The sequence below is a fragment of the Barbatula barbatula genome, assembly GCF_947034865.1.
Source record: "Barbatula barbatula genome assembly, chromosome: 16".
NCBI lineage: Eukaryota > Metazoa > Chordata > Actinopteri > Cypriniformes > Nemacheilidae > Barbatula > Barbatula barbatula.
Window position 1 is genome coordinate 8807533 of NC_136779.1, and position 19626 is coordinate 8827158.

At 39.3% G+C, this 19626-nt stretch overlaps 2 protein-coding genes across 3 annotated transcripts in view; one reads left to right on the forward strand and one right to left on the reverse strand.

The window, feature by feature from the left end:
* bmpr1ab (bone morphogenetic protein receptor, type IAb) overlaps positions 1–5698 on the forward strand; it is a 26542-nt gene extending 20844 nt beyond the window's left edge. The window contains exons 4-13 of one of the 2 annotated variants that reach the window (XM_079477078.1): positions 598–769; positions 868–970; positions 1077–1173; positions 1290–1386; positions 1639–1765; positions 2104–2296; positions 2411–2708; positions 2796–2971; positions 3077–3207; positions 3458–5698. In XM_079477078.1, the coding sequence (XP_079333204.1) occupies positions 598–769; positions 868–970; positions 1077–1173; positions 1290–1386; positions 1639–1765; positions 2104–2296; positions 2411–2708; positions 2796–2971; positions 3077–3207; positions 3458–3583 (1520 nt within the window). In that variant the 3' untranslated portion in view covers positions 3584–5698. Of the gene's footprint in view, positions 1–597; positions 770–867; positions 971–1076; positions 1174–1289; positions 1387–1638; positions 1766–2103; positions 2297–2410; positions 2709–2795; positions 3208–3457 lie in introns of both variants that reach the window. The other variant, XM_079477077.1, reaches the window with a different exon arrangement.
* Positions 4767–17460, reverse strand: mmrn2b (multimerin 2b). The gene is made up of 8 exons (XM_079477076.1): positions 17131–17460; positions 13631–13753; positions 13422–13528; positions 13113–13214; positions 10899–11012; positions 9698–10113; positions 7353–8805; positions 4767–6602 (listed from the first exon to the last, which is right to left on the reverse strand). The coding sequence occupies exons 1-8, from the start codon at positions 17394–17396 to the stop codon at positions 6193–6195; spliced, it is 2991 nt and encodes a 996-aa protein (XP_079333202.1). The 5' UTR covers positions 17397–17460; the 3' UTR covers positions 4767–6192.
* Positions 17461–19626: the final 2166 nt, after the last annotated feature.

Genomic DNA, 19626 nt, shown 5'->3' on the forward strand with positions numbered 1-19626 from the left:
TTGTTGTATGTTCTTTTTATGAAACAAACAATTTGTCGAATGGGTCCTGTGGTTTGGTCGCATTTAAAGAAACTGTATGGTACATTGACATCTAGCGGTTGAGCTTGGTATCGGACTCTAAATTAAAAATATTGGAGAGACAAGTTTAGCCAAGTAATGGTTTCTTTTGATTGTGTGTGTGTGTGTGTGCGTGTCTATATATATATATATATATATATATATATATTATATATATGTATATATATATTATATATATGTGTACTTATGTAAAGTCCTTAATTTTAAAGGTCCAGTGTAAAAATGTCTATGGAAGGTGACCCATGGTGTATGGACGAGGCATTTATAGTTGATGCACATGATGTTGTGCTATTCCTTGAAATAACACTGGCCAACTTTGAGTAATCGAGTCAATATCCAGCACGTATTTCGTGTGGAGAAGAAACGGCGCAATTTACCATTATTTTACTTTTGTATTTATTGTAAAAATGTAATATAAATCAACGTTTACTACGTAAATATTCAAAGACAATCCTAAGGTTATGACATCTATCCTAGAGAGTCATATTAATAACTGCAATGTCTATTCCAACTTTCTAGGTGGGCAAAACCCTGACTACGTTCTCCACGGCACTGGTGTCAAGCCTGGATCGGATCCAAAGAAATCGCAGTCGGGTGACGGATCCACCGTGGCACCCGAGGACGCGGCACGTTTCCTTAGCTGCTACTGCTCGGGCCACTGTCCTGAAGATGCGATGAACAACACCTGCGAGTGAGTGAACACACAAGTTACACCTGCTTAAACCGGCAACTTCCTCTAGAAGCTCTTCATGAACACTGTGATTTAATGGTCTTTTTGTGTCCACACAGGACAAACGGCCAGTGTTTTGCCATCATAGAGGAGGACGAAAACGGCGAAGTTGTTCTCACGTCAGGCTGCATGAGATACGAAGGCTCGCACTTCCAGTGCATGGTAATGCATGGACACAGGAGTCCAGAAACGTATAAGCGCATGACAGTGGATGTTGTTGATCTAAATCAGTTGTGATGAACTGCAGCATGTTGTTATTTTTACACAGGACTCTCCAAATGCACAGACCAGACGGACCATAGAGTGCTGTTCCACTGATTTCTGTAACCGAGATCTTCAGCCGACACTTCCACCAGTTGTACCAAGTAAGTGGCACATATGTTTGTCCATCCAACGCCCTTTTAATACAGTATACCGTACAGTATACAGTTTATATCGCTCGCTCACTTAAGTCTATGTCTATGTTCTTTCATTGTCTCAGAGCCCCCTTTGTGGAATGCCCACTTGCTGGCCTTCCTAGTCTCTGTGATTGTGTGCTGCTTTACTTTGGTCACCATAACCGTGGTGTGTTACTACAGGTGAGAAGTTATTAAATACCGACTTGTTCAGCTGTTAAAATAAAGAAAAGGTGCACTTAATACACTATTAATGATTAACCAGCACACGGACATATGCACGTCTACTTTAGATAGTAGTGTTCATTTGGCACCTCTTTTGGTTTACTTGCATACATCAATATGTAGGTCTTATTAATAAGTGACTTGTAATGTAACGTGATGCATTGTGTTGATATTATGGTGACTTAAAGCTCTGTGTGTCCGTTTGCACAGGTATAAGCTGCAGACAGGACGGAGACGGTACCTGGAGCCGGATGAGGCCTTCATCCCTGAGACAGAATCTATTAAAGAACTCATTAGTCAGTCAAGTACTGGCTCTGGTTCCGGGCTCCCCCTGCTGGTGAGGCACTGTTTCTGAACATGATTTTTTCACAGCTAACATAAAAAATCATTAAGTTCACCTGATTTTCTAAAGGCCTGGGTTTGTTGTAAAAAAGGTATGAGAGCTAAAGTTTTAGGAATACTCAAATGTTACAATTACAATATTAGCGTATAGCCAAATTGCTACTGCACTGCCAAACTCACTCGAACTTTATTCTGGCTCTTTTGTGATATGTAACACGTTTTAGTGTTAATGGAAAATTTGGTTATATCAAAGAATTTTACTGACCAGAAATTCAAATGTGTTCAGTTTCTATAAAACATGATACATGGTTGTCCAAATCTCTCACTTCACAGGTTCAGCGCACTATAGCAAAACAGATTCATATGGTACGTCAGATTGGAAAAGGGCGGTATGGAGAGGTGTGGCTCGGCCGCTGGAGAGGAGAAAAAGTGGCAGTGAAAGTGTTTTTCACCCGCGAGGAGGCCAGTTGGTTCAGAGAGACGGAGATTTACCAAACTGTGCTCATGAGACATGAGAACATACTGGGTAGGTACCGTAGGATCCTGGGTTGAGCTTATTTGACATCTTTAAGAAAACTGCATTGTTTTAGTACTGCTGGTCTATTTAATATTCACTCATATCCTTCCTGACTTCCTCCAGGCTTCATCGCTGCAGATATTAAGGGAACAGGAGCATTCACGCAGCTCTTCCTTATCACAGACTACCATGAAAACGGATCTCTTTACGACTATCTGAAATACACCACCCTGGACACGCAGTCTCTGCTGAGATTGGCATACTCGGCAGCATGCGGCCTGTGTCACCTGCACACGGAAATCTACGGCACGCAGGGCAAGCCTGCCATCGCTCACAGAGACCTAAAGAGCAAAAACATACTTATAAAGAAGAACGGGACATGCTGCATCGCTGATTTGGGCCTGGCTGTGAAATACAACAGGTATAAATTTATCTTGTATCTTTTTAAAGCTTTAAAGATTATGCAATTGCTTGTTAAAATTGTTAAAAATATAATTTGTTTTTGTAGTGAAACCAATGAAGTAGACATTCCTCTGAGTACAAGGATGGGTACAAGGCGATACATGGCACCAGAGGTCCTGGATCAGACCCTTAACAAGAACCAGTTCCATGCGTACCTAATGGCCGATATTTACAGTTACGGCCTGGTTGTTTGGGAGATTGCCCGCCGATGCGTGACAGGAGGTATGTGTGGGAGTTACTGCGTTTATGCTTTTAAAACGTGTCTGAATTTTTATGTAAATTTAAGATGTGCTTGTTTTAATACTGGCATTTTTGGTGTGTGTGCAGGTATTGTTGAGGACTATCAGATACCATATTGGGACATGGTACCTTCAGAACCGTCCTATGAAGACATGAAGGAGGTGGTGTGCGTGAAAGGCTTGCGACCAGTGGTGTCAAATCGCTGGAACACTGATGAGGTAACGGTTTGCATTTTGGTTACGGTTTCTGAAGAGCTTTTTTCCTCTGTTAATATATTGTTTTATTGGAAAGAGATTTTTTGCTTTTGCTAGTTTATTATTCTAATTTTATTGGACACCCGTCATTCTTCAGTTTCTTAATTTCATGAAGTCTCTAACTAAAACCTCTTTGAATAAGTGCATTTAATAGTTGATAATAATGTGTGAAATGTATCCTAGAAACATCAATCTCTTTCCTTTGTCCACACAGTGTTCACGGGCCATGCTTAAACTCATGTCTGAGTGCTGGGCCCACAATCCAGCATCTCGCCTCACAGCTCTTCGAGTCAAGAAAACGCTTGCCAAGATGGTTGAATCACAGGATATCAAAATATGATCTGTTCTCCCTCCAATCTCAGTTCCTAAACCGACCAAGGGAGACGCACGCACACTGCTGAGCAGAACATTTACCTCCCTGCCTGACTGTGATTTCTCATTTTGTTATGCTCTTAGTGTCCTTTAGCACACTCTGCTGGACGCTACGTGCCATAACGCATCCACAAAGAAGAAAGGACTTCGTCACCTGTCCTGCTTTCCGAGGAATCATTGCATCAACCCTCTTTCCACCAATAGCATCCTTCTGTTCATCAGGCATTCTTTTATGTATTGGGAGAGAAACTATGAGCATATGGTGCTTTCCATGAAAGCCGTTTTTAAAGGATACGTCTGTATGTGAGATATAGGACATGATGGCAGTGTTTGCCATTGGAGAGAGGTAGCGGAGCCACGTTTCAGGAGCATTTGGGAGAAGTCTGAGGTCTGACCACCCTGTGTTTTACTGGGAGGTGGACATATTTGGGTGATTTTTTTTTTCTTATCACACCCCAGTCATATGCTAGCTAGCGTTGCAAAACTGGCACTCTGTATTTGGACCATGTGCAATGCTGCAGACAAAACTTTGAGAGATTGCATCCATCCGATCACCGAACCGGCTTGTCCTCTTCAGGATCACGGGAGGGCTGAAGCCTATCTCAGCGTCTTGGATCAGGCAGGGTACGCCCTGGAAAGATGGCATTGCAGAAGTCCTGTATTTCCCATATTATTACATGTATACATATAAAACAAAAATGTCCCATTAATTAATTGAATTATCTTTCCCAACAATTATTCTTCAATCTGCTTTGTGAAGATCAGTCCACCATATGTTCGAATACAAAATTGGATGCTAGCAATAAGGTTTGTCTTTAGTTGAGCAGGTACAGTATGTTCACTGTTCTGGAACAGGAAGTTCTGCCCAGGAGTGATTATAACAGCGCTGGCATGAAGAGTAAAATCCCACCTGTCACAGAATGCAGACAATGCAACTATAAAAGATCCGTTTAGCTAACGGATGGTGACTGATCATTCTGAATGGCAGATCTGATCTGGTTTCTTGCAGGTGTGTCGGTGCAGATGGATGCCTACAGGTCTCATGCCACATAACTTTTGTTTTATTTTATTCAAAAGTCAACCAGTTTTTCTTTAATCGTGTAATGCTGGGAATCATGTGACTCTTTTAGAATGTCATAAATGTCTTATGTAATAGATAAATGCAAACGCATGTTCTATTTATTCACATCATGTGACATAGTATGAATTATTGCGGTAAGAAAACGTACAGTACATGGAGGACTAATAACATGCATCTGACATTCACAATGTTTTTACAGAGCAGCTCAACCTTGCAAATGTTGGTAACAATATATTTATGACTTTATTGAGTTATTGACGTCCTATCAGCGCAGGTGGGAAATATTTCTCATGACTACCTTTGTTCCTCTAATATGTAGGCTACACCCAGACTCTATATCTGAGATTTACTGAAAGCTCGGAGCAGGTACCTTTACTTCATCATGAATTTACATGAAACTACTTTCAAAGCATTTTTACGAAGCTTAGTTTAAGTTACAAGTTAAATGCAGTTGAAAATGCATTATTGGCATTGTTGAGACATGCAGTTTTAACTGCAAAAACAGGTTCCTCCAATTGAAAAATCAAGTTAATAGCTAGTTATAAATGCGTCTAGTCTAGGAAACATAAATAATGAAGATTCAAGACGTCCGCTACTGTGTTTTTGTGTGTGTACTATTATCTCTCATAAATAAATGTTTGTATGTTATTGTTTTGGCTCCATGCATCAAAGACAGAGAGAGCTCTTCATCCCAATTGCATGTGATTGTATTTTCTCACTTTATGAGCTGTAGCTCATGTCTAGTCTGTCCATTACAACCATGCCAGTTACATTTGATGACTTGTTTTAAATTAATATGTTAACAGTTTAGATTCATTCTTAAATGATGTTTTTGTATAAAAGAAAAACTGTATTATGATCTGAATAATATGAACCTTTTATTTTGTGTTGTGCACAACATCTGGTTTTTGGAGAGGTGCCTTACCAAGGAAAGCTGTTCTATACACAGAATTTGTCCAATGTATCAATTTTTTAAGTAAATGACCTTATTTTAGATACACAATCCTGTTGTTTTTCTCGTGATTGACGTTTGCTTTGAATGTGTTTTTACTGAAATGTCCTCAGGATACAATTAATCATTTGAGATTCCATGTTGTAAACGCCGCATAAATCTGAAAGTTTTGGCATTTTAAAAGGATAGTTCACCCAAAAGCAAACATTCTGTAATTTGTTCATCTTTGTGTTATATAAAACCCGTATGACCGCAGAACACAAATGATGATTTTCTCAATGACCTGCAGTGGAAGTCATACAGGATTGGAAGGTGAGTAAAAGATGGATGTTTTCATTTTGGGGTGAACTGTCCCTTTAATGTTCAGATATTGTATATTTACAGCTCTTCCACACATTCCTGAAACGTTTATCTCCGTACAAAACATATTATAGCCTATCATCTAATACAAAAGTATTTTGATATCTTTAATAATAGAAAAATGTATTTGCACCATCAAATGTTCACGATGACGTAACTTTCACCCTTTATCTCAGTCTGGATCTCACAGCGCGTCCTTGTGCTCCGTAATATAGAGCAACAGTCCGGACAGCGTGTTATCTCCAGCCTGCGTTTCCCGTAATGATCCGCGCATCAGTTGTACCGTAACCCTCTCCCCTTGTCGAAGCTCCAGCAGGATGCTTCGACTCACCGATCCCCCACGTTCCTGTGCGAGGGAGGCCACTGGAACGCCACTGCGCTTCAGCACAGCCAACGAATGACCCCTCTGAAAGTCTAATGTCACCAGAACGAGATAAAGTCCAGTCTGAGGGACGCAAAACAGCCGTGATGTAGGATCTAAAGCGCCACCGTGGTTCACAGCCGTGTTAGTGGACGTGAGCTCCCCGCTCGGCGTCGTTCTGGGGTCCAGGTGTGAGACAAACACCACAGGGGAGTGCGGTAATGAAACGTAATCTAAGAAGATAAATGAAAAATGTTTACAATATATTCAGTCAAGAAGGAAACGTGACCGCGGAAACCAGGCTCAAGTCTTTAATCTTAAAACCTAATATTACGTCGTATGATTTCAAGCAATAATTTGACCTTACACTTCACTCTATCAATATTAAATAGGTTCATACGGGTATATTTTCTCAGGATGTACTTTACAGAATTTAAGATGATTTTATGTCAAAACAAATCACAAATGTCTAGCTGGGTTTTCACAGATCGACCACAATCGCTTTGTCACGGTGTAGCTATAGTTGTGTCCGTGGAGGGGCAGTGTTGTTGCATCTGCAACTTAAAGGGACAGTTCACCCCAAAATGACAATTCTGTCATCGTTTACTTACCCCCAGGTTGATCCAAACCTGTGTGCATTCTGCTGAGCACAAAGGAAGATGTTTGGAAGAATGTCAGTAGCCAAACAGATCCCGGGTCCAATTTACTAACATAGTAGGGAAAATAAATGCTATGGGAGTCATTGGGGGGTGAGGTCTGTTTGGTTAGGATTCATTCCCTTTAATGCAGGTATTTCAGTACTAATATGACGTTCTACATTTATGCATTTGGTAGACACTGATCTAAAACATCGTTGAGTGCATTCAATCTATACATTTTTTATCAGTATGTGTGTTCCCCGTTGTTCGTCCCCATGGCCTTGTGTTGCTAACACAACCAGTTGAGCTACAGGACCACATCAATCAAATATGTATCTCAATTACCTGTTTTACTGTATCTTTTGCCTCGGCTGGAAGAGTTTACAATTCCTCTCTCTGTCTTTTCCTGGTTGGGGTTTTGTCTTCTGTTGTTCCTTTCTTTCCTCCTAACCAGCTTCCAAACATCATCCAGATTCAGGGTTCTACCAGAGCTGGTTAGTTCTTCTGTATGACTGAACAATTTTTCAAACATCCCCAAATGATCCTCCAGGGTTTGACGTAGTGATGCTATATCCACCTGCAGTTCAACAACAGTGCCACCAGGGGTCACAGTACAGTTGCCACAACGCTCCTCCAGCAGGTTTATTCGGCCTGCTAATTCCTCCACCTCCTTTCCCAGACTCCAGAAGTCACTGACTGAATAATCGTCATCTTCATCCTCTCCGGTGGACGGGTCCGGTGTCAGGTAGCCAACCTGATTCTTTGTGCTGGTCCAATCCGTATAGGCCACAGGGTCATCACTATGCATCTCACCTTCCTCTGGACGCTTTTTCCGAAGGGAGGCTAGACTCCTATCATGGTTCTCAATTTTTTGTTGCATGGAGTGTATTTTCTGTAAAAGATTAGGTATACTGAGCTCTTTCTGTTGGATGTGAGACCATGTGGTGAATTCCAAGACCTCCTCTCCTAGTAGCACCTCCAGGACCTCGGAGTGGCGTACAGCATCACTTAGGAGCGAAGAAAAGGTGGCCGTCAGTCCTTGAATTTCTGTCGACTTTGCGTCGTCCTTCTCTTTCAGGCTGCGTATCTCCATCTGGCTGTCTACAAGTGAAACCTTTAGCTGGGATATATTGGTGTTTACAATTCTGCTTCTGCCTTGTTCGAAGGCCAGCGATTCTTTCATATTCAACAGGCCCTGATGAAGATCTTCCACTTCTATCATCCAGCGAGCTTGACTCCTCTCCATCTCTGCATCTTCAAACATAAGTCGGTTCTTTTTTGCTAATCGTGTCACGTTCGCCACCTCCATTTCAAGCCTCACCAGAGAGTCATCGATGGACGCACAGCTACAGGCTTGCGCTGTAATCGGCGAGTCATTTCTCTGTAGTTGATGATAGATGTTGTTTAGTTCAAGCTCCATTTCTCTCAGCTGGCCTTCGTGTGCACTTACATTAGCCGTAAGCTCGCTAATGCTGTGAGGCACCCGAACTGCTTCTACCTCCAAACCGGTTTCTGCAAAATGGGTCTCCGAATCCTTTTTGACCTCTTCTACTTTCTGATCCAGATTCAGCAGATTCTCTTGCAGGGTTTGGAGAGCACTAGCAGTGTCCTCTGAGGTGTTACGCAAGCAGTTGAGCTGTGCAGAGTTATTTTGTGCCCTCTCATCCAGTCGAGTGATGGCCTCCCACACTCTTGACTCCTGCGCTGGTTTGACCGACTCTCTCTGCAGTGTCCCTTCCAGCCTCTTCTGTCCAAGTCTTACTTCTTCAACCAACACGCTGAGAGATTGGAGATTCACCTGGACACATAAACACTAAAATCGTTTATATACATCTTCGTTATTGGTCTCATTCACTAATCTTGTGAACATTTATACATAATTCATCAGTAAGTACATCTTTAATGTTAGTTAAGAGTTTGGGAGAATATGTGCAGAGAGACCTTATACGGAGATGGTTGGTGCGTGTATTTTGCTAAATAAGCTCATTCAGAATCACTTGAATTTCTTAATATTAACAAATCTGTGTGTGTGAACAGTTTTTGTAAATCCATGAAGTTGTAAGGGTGTTGCAATATACTGGTATTGATAATAATTGTGATATTGATACTGTGGTAAAACACATAAGGGCTGTCATGATATCTGTTTTTCACCTCATTAATTAATGTGGCCAAATAATTCACGATTTCTCTTTTTGGCGGGATTCATTTTCACTACATGATTTGGTCATATTCTTACTATGTGATTATTGTGGCCAAATTCCCGATAAAATTATTATTGCGATATCTATTAGAATAAAAATTAATAATTCTGTCAGTCAAATTCATCTTTCATTTTATTGATTTTGTGTTTTCTCTTTTTTAGGCCAATGGATGGCACTCAGTATGAGAGAGGCAAAGAGAGAGAGTTTGAGTCCATTGTGCTTCTTAAGTAAATGGATTATTTCGATATTATTTTATATGTGCAAAATTAACACAATACCGATTATATAAAAACATGACAGAATAACTGACAGAAGCTTAAGGAAAGAACTTTTTTATCAATTTCACAATCGTTTAGTCATCATCAATTTTTTGGCCACAGTAGTTGTCCCTATCCAGGATATATTAGCTTAAGAACAAATGCATGCACAACTGAATGAAACCCATTGTGTATCTCTGATATGTGGATTGTGTTAACAATATTTTATGACCTGTGCATCTATGCTCTGACTGATCTGATGCTCCATATCCTCCTTCAGTTTTGTTAGGTTGTGCTGCAGAACTTCTTGTTGAGTCTGAAATGCTTTCTCCATCTGGTCTTTCTGTGTGTCTAGTTGAGTTATCATCTCACTGATCTGCATATGCCTGTACTCTAATTTCTCCTCAATATCTCCACTGTGTGCTCCGGTCCGTCCGGATGCATCCCCAAACTGTTCCAGCCGCAACTCCTGCATGTCCCGAGACAGCGCGTCCACCTCGCCGGACAGATGCTGCAGTGTTTGATTGAAGCTTTCCAGCACTGGCTGAAGTTGAATCATCATAATTGACATCAACTGATGCATTGACAGGAGAATAGATGAATCGAGTATTGGGAGAGGTTGAGAGGGAGGGATCCCTTCTTTTGTACCTGCAATATCGATAACAGGCCTCTTTAAAGTTGTAAGCATGTTTACATACATCCAAATATCAAATCATAACAAGCAAAAATACAAAATAAGTAAAAGAAAACCATTTTTTATTTGTTTGCTCTGCGCAGTTGGTTAATTTAAGGTTATGCACATTTCCGTGTCAGCATATTGAGTCAAAAAATAGCTTGAAATCGCAGATAGTCTGCCTGCCAGCAGAGAATCTCTAGGGATTGTGATTTACTCTGACAGCCCAGTCTGAGCTCTTCTAGTGCTTTCATTAGAAAGAAACTCATCTCTGCAGGCTTCCAACACATTTCACTCACTAACACGCTTAAATGTGACAGACCACGAAAACAAATGCATTATTTTGATGGACGTTCCCTTCATAAGCTGTAATTGCATTTGAACTAAATGAGCTCATTGGATAGATATAATTTCCTTGAATGAGCCGCTTCAAATGTCAGACTGCAGGAGAAACTAAAATCTCATTTGCGATTAGACTTTGTGTGACTCATGGAGAGATTCAATGACATTTCGGCCTTCTTTCTTTGTCTGCTTCCGTCAGTCCACATCTTTGGATGATTACATCACCGTTGGAGTTTGTATATAAGAACGAAAGGATATCCTCCAGAGGAAGATGTTATTGTTGTAGTGGTTGTGTTCACTTGAGGGTGGTTAAAATGGACTATTTCACAGTAGGCTCATTATAACGTATCAATCTAAATGTTTCCCCTGTGTGCTCGACTGTTCGCTGTTGCTGAAGGGTGTTGATTCTCGTTCTTACCAACAGGGCTCTGATGAGGGTGAATAGGAAGTGAAGGATCACGAATTGGATGCTCCTCTTGAAGCTTGTCATCCCAGTCTATGTCCTCTAGTTGGTCAATCGGTATTTGACCGCCTAAAATAAGTTTGTTTACAGTGGGAGAAAAGTTAATAATACAATGTTAGTCTGAGAACAAATATGGAGCCCACTCATGTGCTCAGTTTAGAGGGGTTGCTTTAAAGGGATAGTTCACCCAGAAATGAAAATTCTGTCATGAATTACTCCCTCTCTAGTTGTTGCAAACCTGTATAAATGTAAGACAAAGAAAGATATAGAAAAATGTCAGCAACTGACGTCTTGGGCATCATTGATTACCACAGTAGAAAATAATAATAATGGTAGTCAACTTAAAAAGAACAAAAAAGGGTGAATAAAAAGAAGACCCAATTTTTGGAGGGTAAACTATCCCTTTAAAGATCTTAGCTGATCTAAACAATCTAGATCTAATGTAATAGCACTCATAATAATTAACAAAAATCTTAAATATAATAATATAATGATAAATATTGCTTTAAAATATACAAAGTAAGTATTATTAGCAATTAATATAACAAAATAATTATATGTAGAAATAAGTATATATTATAAATTAAAATAGTTACTTTCTGACTCTTATTATGAACTCTTTTTTTATATGGCGCGAATACGTGTCTTTTGTGTGTTATAAGTTGCGCATTCATGTATTAGACACGTAAAATTGCTAAATTGTAAGTATCAGATCAAAAGATGCATTCTATCTAGAAGCAGAATGCCCCCCCAGACCTGCAAGAAACGCCTTGTGTAATCACACCCCCACAAATCTAGGTCAGTTCGTGTTGAGACTTGACTAAGACCGCCCAAATGTAAACGCAAGTAAGGTGGGCGTACCTGTCAGTACAATTGCTATGAAACCTAAATATGGTAAAATATGGTAAAAGGCGTTACATTAACGTCACACGCTTGCAGTATTCGACCAATCACTTCGTACTGGTTAACTGGCCACTCATAGCACACCTCGCTTTTCAGAGCGATGACCTTTGTAAAAAATCTGCGCGTTTCAGAGAGGCGGAACAAAGAGGAGATACAAACTTGCACGTTATGTGGAAAATACTGTGTTTTTGAACTTTAAATCATGTATACACATTGAATTACATCAATAAACGATAATATATCATATTATATATATCATATGACTCCTTTAACTCCTTTTTAAAAAGTTGCCAGTCAGCACTAGTATTTTATTTGATGAATTATGAACTTATAATATATCAGACTGTCTGTCTATAGCCGTAAAAAACTGTTTTATTTTTGTTTTATTTTTATTGTTTGTTTACAAATTTCACACAGATCAAAATTATGATGATGATTAAAACTGTCTGTATATGCTCGATGTAAAAATGCACAAAATATACACAAATACGCAGAATACATGATACAAACTAAATCCTTTTTACAAAAAGGAAAAAGCAAAGACTATAATCACTGAACATTTTTATTAATGGCGGGGAAAGGGTTAATGATAGAAACATAACACATAATTCATATTAGACTTTAAAGGATTCACTCTAAAAATGCTGGGTTTTGGATTCAAAAAGGTACAAACTAAATGTACCCAGGAAATGTTGATATTTGACCCAACAACCCAGCATTTTAAGTGGAAAGGACCTAGCACTGGTTAGCTTACAACGGATCGTTTTTTGAGTGTTGCTTACATTTGTACAATTTTAGGATTGAAACATTTCGGGTGTGCTAGATATACATTACAGGATAATAAATTAGATTTACCAAATGCGGGGAAAGGATGTTCTCATGAACCAAATCTAGACCGGAAACCTGGGGGGGTGTACCAGGGATGGTCTTTTTTAATATTCTGGGAAAAACTTTCGATTGTTTTGCCAGCCATAAAAGTACTACCCTCGTGGTTATTTAGGATATGTGGGAAACACGGCTTTTAAGATGTTATTCTTCATGATTGTGCTCACTGGCATAAGGCACTGCATCTCCAGCTATCCTAAATGCCAGCTGACTCTCTCTTTCCTGTTGAAGGACACTCGCTGAGCCAGAAGTCTACTGCTTATTTCCTCTTTTTGTTAGAAGCAAAAAGGGTCATTTTAAAGAAGCAAACATGCAGAAGGTTGTGGGTATGAAAGGTTAAAGGTGAAGCCAGGCTTGTCCATACTATAACAACGAACTTGCCTGAGTCGTTGTCGTCGTTAACTGTAGATTTTCCAGAATTTTGGCTTTCCGACTGGTCCTGCCTGAACTTTGAGACATTGTCCTCATCCTCTGGAGATTTGTCTGGGAAAGATAAATTAAAAGTGGAAGCCAGTCTCAAAACACAAAAAAGTGGGCTGATCGCACGGATGCTTTCAAGCTAAATATTCGTTGAGAATCAAAGCCATGATCTTGACATTGTAAGCAACCATATGAGATACAGGAACACTTTCTATTTTCATAAATAAGTCAAGAACTGTAATAAAATTCTACATGAGCAAGGTGTGGTACCTCTTTCCAGGCAGTTGTGTCCTCTATAACCCGGGCAGCACTGCCAGTGCACTGAAGAGAGTGTAGTCTGCTTCTGCTTGTACATAGGCCGTGAGGACAACTTATACCTGATCATCATAATCATCAGCATTAGCATCACATTCAGAATGCTCAGCATATTTGTGCAATGTGTCGGATTTGAGGATGAATTAATCAATGCATTGACTCACATGATGATTTGGCAGTCCGGAGCTCCATCGGGACAGTGGTTTAGTGATTTTACTGTCTGGGTCTCAGTGCCACACAGTACAGCCGTAGTGACCACACGTTGATTTACATATGAACACCAGTTTCTAGAGAGAGAGAGAGGAGGTTTGGAATGATAGATTAAAACCTTGAAGAAAACGCTGAGGTTTGGTGTTTACAGCGATCGCAATTGCAGATTTAGATCCACGTTTTCCAGGCATAATTTGCAATCATGGCCAAAAGAAAGAGGCTTAATGTCAACATGTTTGTGTATGTATTTATGTTGTGTATGAGGGAATATCATAAAGCCACATTGATGATCATAGCTAGTCCACAACATTTGAAGAGTTTGGTTCCAAAATTTGATAATTAGATCAAAATGAGATAATTTTTCAAAAATCATGTTTTTTTATTATGAATTCCAATTCAAATCAAACTGCAGTTGGTTTGTTTTGATTTCAGCCATAAAAACTGACACAATGAAACATGATAACATAATAAAAAGCATGTTTTTGGAAAAATGTTAAAAACATCTCATTTTGGAAACAAACTCTTTATTTATTTGAAGATTTTTTCATAATTTCAGAGACATGGTTAGTTGCTTTCAGTCCTACATTTAAACACATGTTCTAATTGTTATTAGGCATGCACCGTTATGTAAATTTTGACAGATAATGATAACCGAGAATTCTTAAACATCGGATGCCAATAACCGATATATTGGCCAATATACAGTATCTAAATATTAATATAATTTTTTTTTTCTGAATCGGTCGTGTTGGATTAATGAGTCTGATAATAATTCTTGCATTTACGAGTTATCCAAAATTAATCTTGACAGTGTTCAGGACCCCGGTGTGAGACTACACAGGCTTGGCTTTCCCCCTTCTTACATAGTTAGATTCCATATAAATACTAAATAGTTGGACACAAATTTTTTTTAAGTATTTTACTGGCTCATTTCAAACTACTTTAAACATGACAGATGAGACCGAATTGAACATTGAACATACAGAAGTGGTTCAGCTCAAGATGACTGGCAGTACCCAGATGAGTGACACGTCGACCAATCAGAATAAAGTATTCAAAAGAGCTGTGTAATAATTTGATTTAAACCATCTACAATTACACAATTAATACCAAGACACCTCAGCCATGAGTGAATCGTTCTGTTTTATTCATTTTGCTCCATGACAGCATGTGTATAGTCTGTAAAAGCATTTAAATGCACTTGTTTCATAACACTGATGAATACTGTAATTGCTGATAATGCATAACCTGTACAGGAAAACAGAGAACAGAGTGCTGCTCTCATTATAAAGATTACATAAGAGCTGTGTGACAGAAAATGCATTTCTGTAGACAAATGGGATTTGTTTTGTTAGCACAGTTGATTCCTCTGAACTGAATTTACACAAGCATTAATCAGTCATCTTTTTCCGATGACCTTTCTTTCATCATCCACTGCATAAAGAAATTGACTGAAGTGGGCGGTCCGGTTTCCTCTGTCTGTCACCTTGAACCATATTCCATTGTCCAGAAAAACATCAGCCCCCATTCAGCTACCGCTTCGGTCACAGTGAATCATGACTAAAGACAAACCCTGTCTGTTGCTTTAAGGCTTTATCATTAATCTGCCTCCATACCCACATGTGAACATCCTTCATCAGTCCACCTTTCTTTCATCTCTGCTCCTCTTTTATCTCATTTTAAATCCTTTTATTTTTCTTTAAACACCTGAACACTTTTGATTAGAACTGCTCCTGTCTTCACCGGACACCGTCTTTAGCTCATCTTTTGCTCAGGTTCAGACTACAAGGCCCTTGCAAGACTGACAGACTGCAGATATGGACAGCTATACAGCTGCATCCTCGCACCCGCATCCCATACCCCCCCCCCCACGCCTTAAACATGGCAGATTTCAAGTATAAGTAAAGGTCACTCGAGCCCTAACTTTTATTTTTATTGTGGACTAGGATTACTGTAATTCCCTCTGGCAAAATCATTAGTGTGAAATAGACCTTAGTCAGAGTAGGTGTATTTAACTTGATACTAATGAGTCTGTGTCAAGATTCTGCCTGCTCTTGTCTTGATTTTCTGGTCTAGGGGCAGAATCATGACAGACCCACGTGTTTTATGTGCAGAGAAACATATTATTGTCAATCAGGACATAATATGCGTTCTCTCCTGTCTCGTCATTTGGCCCCGCCCCTCTCGTTCCTAGTATAGCTTTCCTCCTGTGTCTCATTACCCACACCTGCCCATTGTTATCTCCTTTGTTAGTTTTCCTATAAGATGCCCTCATGTCTATTGTCTTGTGCTTGTTCGTTGCACTTGTATGCTGTCCATGTTGCCTCCCTGTATTAGTCTGACAAGCGCATGTATGTATGTATAGTGTCAAGGTCCTTGTTTGGTTTTTTTGGTTGTTTATTTTTGCCCCCCTTGTGGGAAGTATTTGGCTTCAGGTTTTGTATCGTGTTTAGTTAGTGTTTTCCCATCGAGGGTGTTTTTGTTCTTGTTTATATTAAAGTATATCTGTTAACCCCTTCATCTCCGCTGCCTTGCAATTGGGTTCTTCCACTACCACGATCGTGACAGTCTGAAGGAGCAAATGAAGAGTTTGTTCAATAGCTTTTACTGTGTGTGTCAGTTCAACCATGGACATAGAATGAAAGGGTGAAGGTTTGAGAACTTCTGACTGAAATTATTTTTCTTGTGTTTATAAGAAAATGTAGTAAATGTAGTTATTGTAGACACATTTTTTGTATTGTTTTAAAATGAGCTTTATTGGGTAGTAAATAGAAGCATGTTTTCAAAGCATTTAATGTGGTTTCTAATGAAGTATGTTGAGAGAAGATGCACAGTCCAATAAACCTCAGTTCACTATTTATTAATGAATATATTTATGCCACAATCTGGCAAAAGGTATCATTGTCAGCGGCTGAAAAACCAATGGCAACAAACCCAAACCGAGTGTGTTGCTGTTATCAGATTAATGTGAATTAGCCTTAAGAGTCATTTCAGGAATTTAGGTCACTATCATTGAAAACATTATTGGATTTTAAAGTTTAAAATATATTTAATATCATATTTTGCAACATTCATAATTATTAAATTGTTTTATAAGTTGGATGGCTTATTGGCTGATTTGTACAACACAAATTTGTCTTTTTGCTTATTATTCAGATGGTTATACTGTTTCTGTGCAGAAAATGAAAAAAAGACACACTGGTCAAAATAACAAACAAAGATGCAATGTTTCATTTTCAAACAGCACAATACAATGTTTTGCATGTATTTTAGCAACAATTCAAAAACGTATATATGTTACAATTACCCAGATATCCATAGTGTATGTAGAAATTAAGGCCTAAATATATTTTTGGCTGTATAATTACCATGTCTTTGAAAGCTTCAGCATTTTAGTCTAAAGCTTTAGTTTAAATTGTGAATATTAATAACAAGGTGCCTCCAAAAGACTTACCCTCTGTATGCAGGAGGATTCAGTGTCTGTCTTAAGGGGTTCACAGAGTTCTGAGGCGCGCCAACAGAAGCCATTGAGACAGATGTACTGTGATGTCGATGATCGTGTGTGGGTAGGTGATCAGTTCCAAAGGCCCCGGGCATCTGCTGTTCCCTTTCTACCACTGCCTCTTCTTCCTCCACATCAGGGTCCCTGGCCCTCACCTCACTATGACAGCTCAGAGAATTCAGGACTGCAAACACCAACAAAGGCAACGTCTGTGCCATCCTGGGGAAGAATCCAGAGGTACTGAACGTTTGAGAGTAGCCCTGAGCAATTCTGGAAACTTTTCTCTCTGTCTACACCAGCCGGTATCCTCACTAACATGCCTTTGTCCCCACCCTCTCACTTCCCACTCCCCCTCTCTCGCTCCCTCCTCTGCCCTGACAGTATCAACACCCTCCAACAATTGGAGGAAATCTGCCGTGTGCTAAAATCATATATCTATATGTATTGCGGCGCTTTACAATCCGACAGCACACACGCAGACCCACACAAGCTTACACGCTGCTGTTTCCAAGGAAACAAGTGGAATGGTCCTGTTTACATTCAGCATATGGAAAAGATGACTTTGGGATATAAATATTGTCAGTGTGCTCTTTGGTAACTGAATTCAGTTTAGCTACATAAATAGACAAAGTCATTTTGCTTTGAAAAGCAACTGGGGAAATATGAAAAGATCTGCAGATATTTGAGCCTTTTCAGATATATGTCCCTATAGTTCCTATGTTCTTGTTTTAAACAGTGTTTAGATCGAAAACAAGAACAGGCTTTCATAACCTGTAATATACATGCCGTAGTTCCAATCCTATGACTGCCTGCAGTGATAAATCGTTTTTATAACACACAGGAGCCTTTATTCTTAGTACTGACCCAGTTCCAGAAACTATGCTTCCCAAACTACTTCATTGTCGGAACAGCCATCAGCTGCTTTTTCTCAGCAGGGACTCGATGGATCCCACCTACGAAGAGGTCGGATTTTGATTTAGGCTGTTTGAGGCAGGGTCTAGTGTGAAGAAAAGGTGGCTTTTGTCAAAGCAGAATTTTTGTCTTGTGGTATGGTGGTCTTCAGGGTCTCTGGCTTTATGTCTATGCTTCATTGCTTCCACAGTGTATAATTCAGCTGTGACAACAAATATAGGGTCTTCTGGGTCAGGCACTCCGAGCCCCGCACAGAGTCTGCGCTTTACAACATGACTTCCTGCCCTCTGACCACAGACTTCCTGCTGTTAAAGGTGTCTGTTGTCCAAGTCGACCTTGAGCAGAAAAGCACTTGAGTATGACATCACTGACTCTAGAGTTTGCCTAATAATGTATAATAATAATACAAAGACTCCCATTAGAATTAAGCCTTGATGCATTTCCATTTGGACCAAAAAGGTGTTTCTACGGCACAGTGAAGCACCTTTATTTTAAAGAGTGTAAGCATTCAATTAAAGTCAAATTAATGTGAAAATAGGAAAACAGCAACTAAAAAACACTAAACTGTGGTCTTGGTATTCGCTTCTACCCATTCACTTATATTGTATAGGAGCAAAACCAACGCACTGTTACCACTGTTGTTCAGTTACCAACGTTCTTCAAAATTTCTTCTTTGTGTTCTGCAGAAGAAATAAAGTTATACAGGTTTGAAAAGACAAGAGGGTAAATGATGGCAGAAATTTCTTTTTTGGGTGAAATATCTAGATTATCTAGGTTTTGTGAACCTCTTCAATCCAAACATCCTGATGAGGTGTAATCTTTTAAATGCAGTTTTGCACTAGAAAATTAATATTTCTAGATATGCTACTTTACTGTACCACAAATATTCTAGAGAATAAACTGGCAAATCCTCATTCAGTACAGCTTTTCAGATAAATTGGTTGGTTTGTGCATGAATAAATATTTTAAATGTTAAGCGTTTGTTGCAGCTGATGTGTGCATCTGGTGGATGTTTTAATGTAGCCTGTAAATTGTGTAATCTCTCATAGAAAAAGATGAGCATGTGATGCAAAACCCCGGTCTCATCTCATCAGTGATAACATCTCTCCTCGCCGGTTCTTTTTCTTCTGTCACTTATCATCTGCTGCTTCCAACCAATCATCAACCACCAGGTGGGTTGGTATTTACCATCATCAGCCAATCACGTTTCATTACGGAAATCTTGCTGATCTGTGACATTCAGTTGACAATAAATATTTTTTGCATGGAAGTAAGGAATTATTCAGCTTTTTTATTTGCTTTATATTTATTTTCTTGTAGTGCAATGTTTTTTTCATTGATACTAATTATATTAACACTAGCCTACTGTATACTGATATGATGTATAATTGCTTGCATGTGTTAAAAATACACAGTTCACTGTAGTAATGGTTGTGTGATAAACATAAAAAAAGAATGTATCTTTAATCCAAATAATCTTTATGCCGGAAATACAAGTGCTCTTGTGCCCCTCTCAATATTCAAATTCCATGAAGG

Excerpts from the sequence above, each read along its gene's own strand:
- mmrn2b (XM_079477076.1), bottom strand. The coding sequence starts at position 17,396 with ATGGCACAGACGTTGCCTTTGTTGGTGTTTGCAGTCCTGAATTCTCTG. Across the intron at positions 13,754-17,130 it reads AATCCTCCTGCATACAGAGG|AAACTGGTGTTCATATGTAA; the intron begins GTAAGTCTTTTG and ends CTCTCTCTCTAG. Across the intron at positions 13,529-13,630 it reads CCGGACTGCCAAATCATCAT|GTATAAGTTGTCCTCACGGC; the intron begins GTGAGTCAATGC and ends TATGATGATCAG.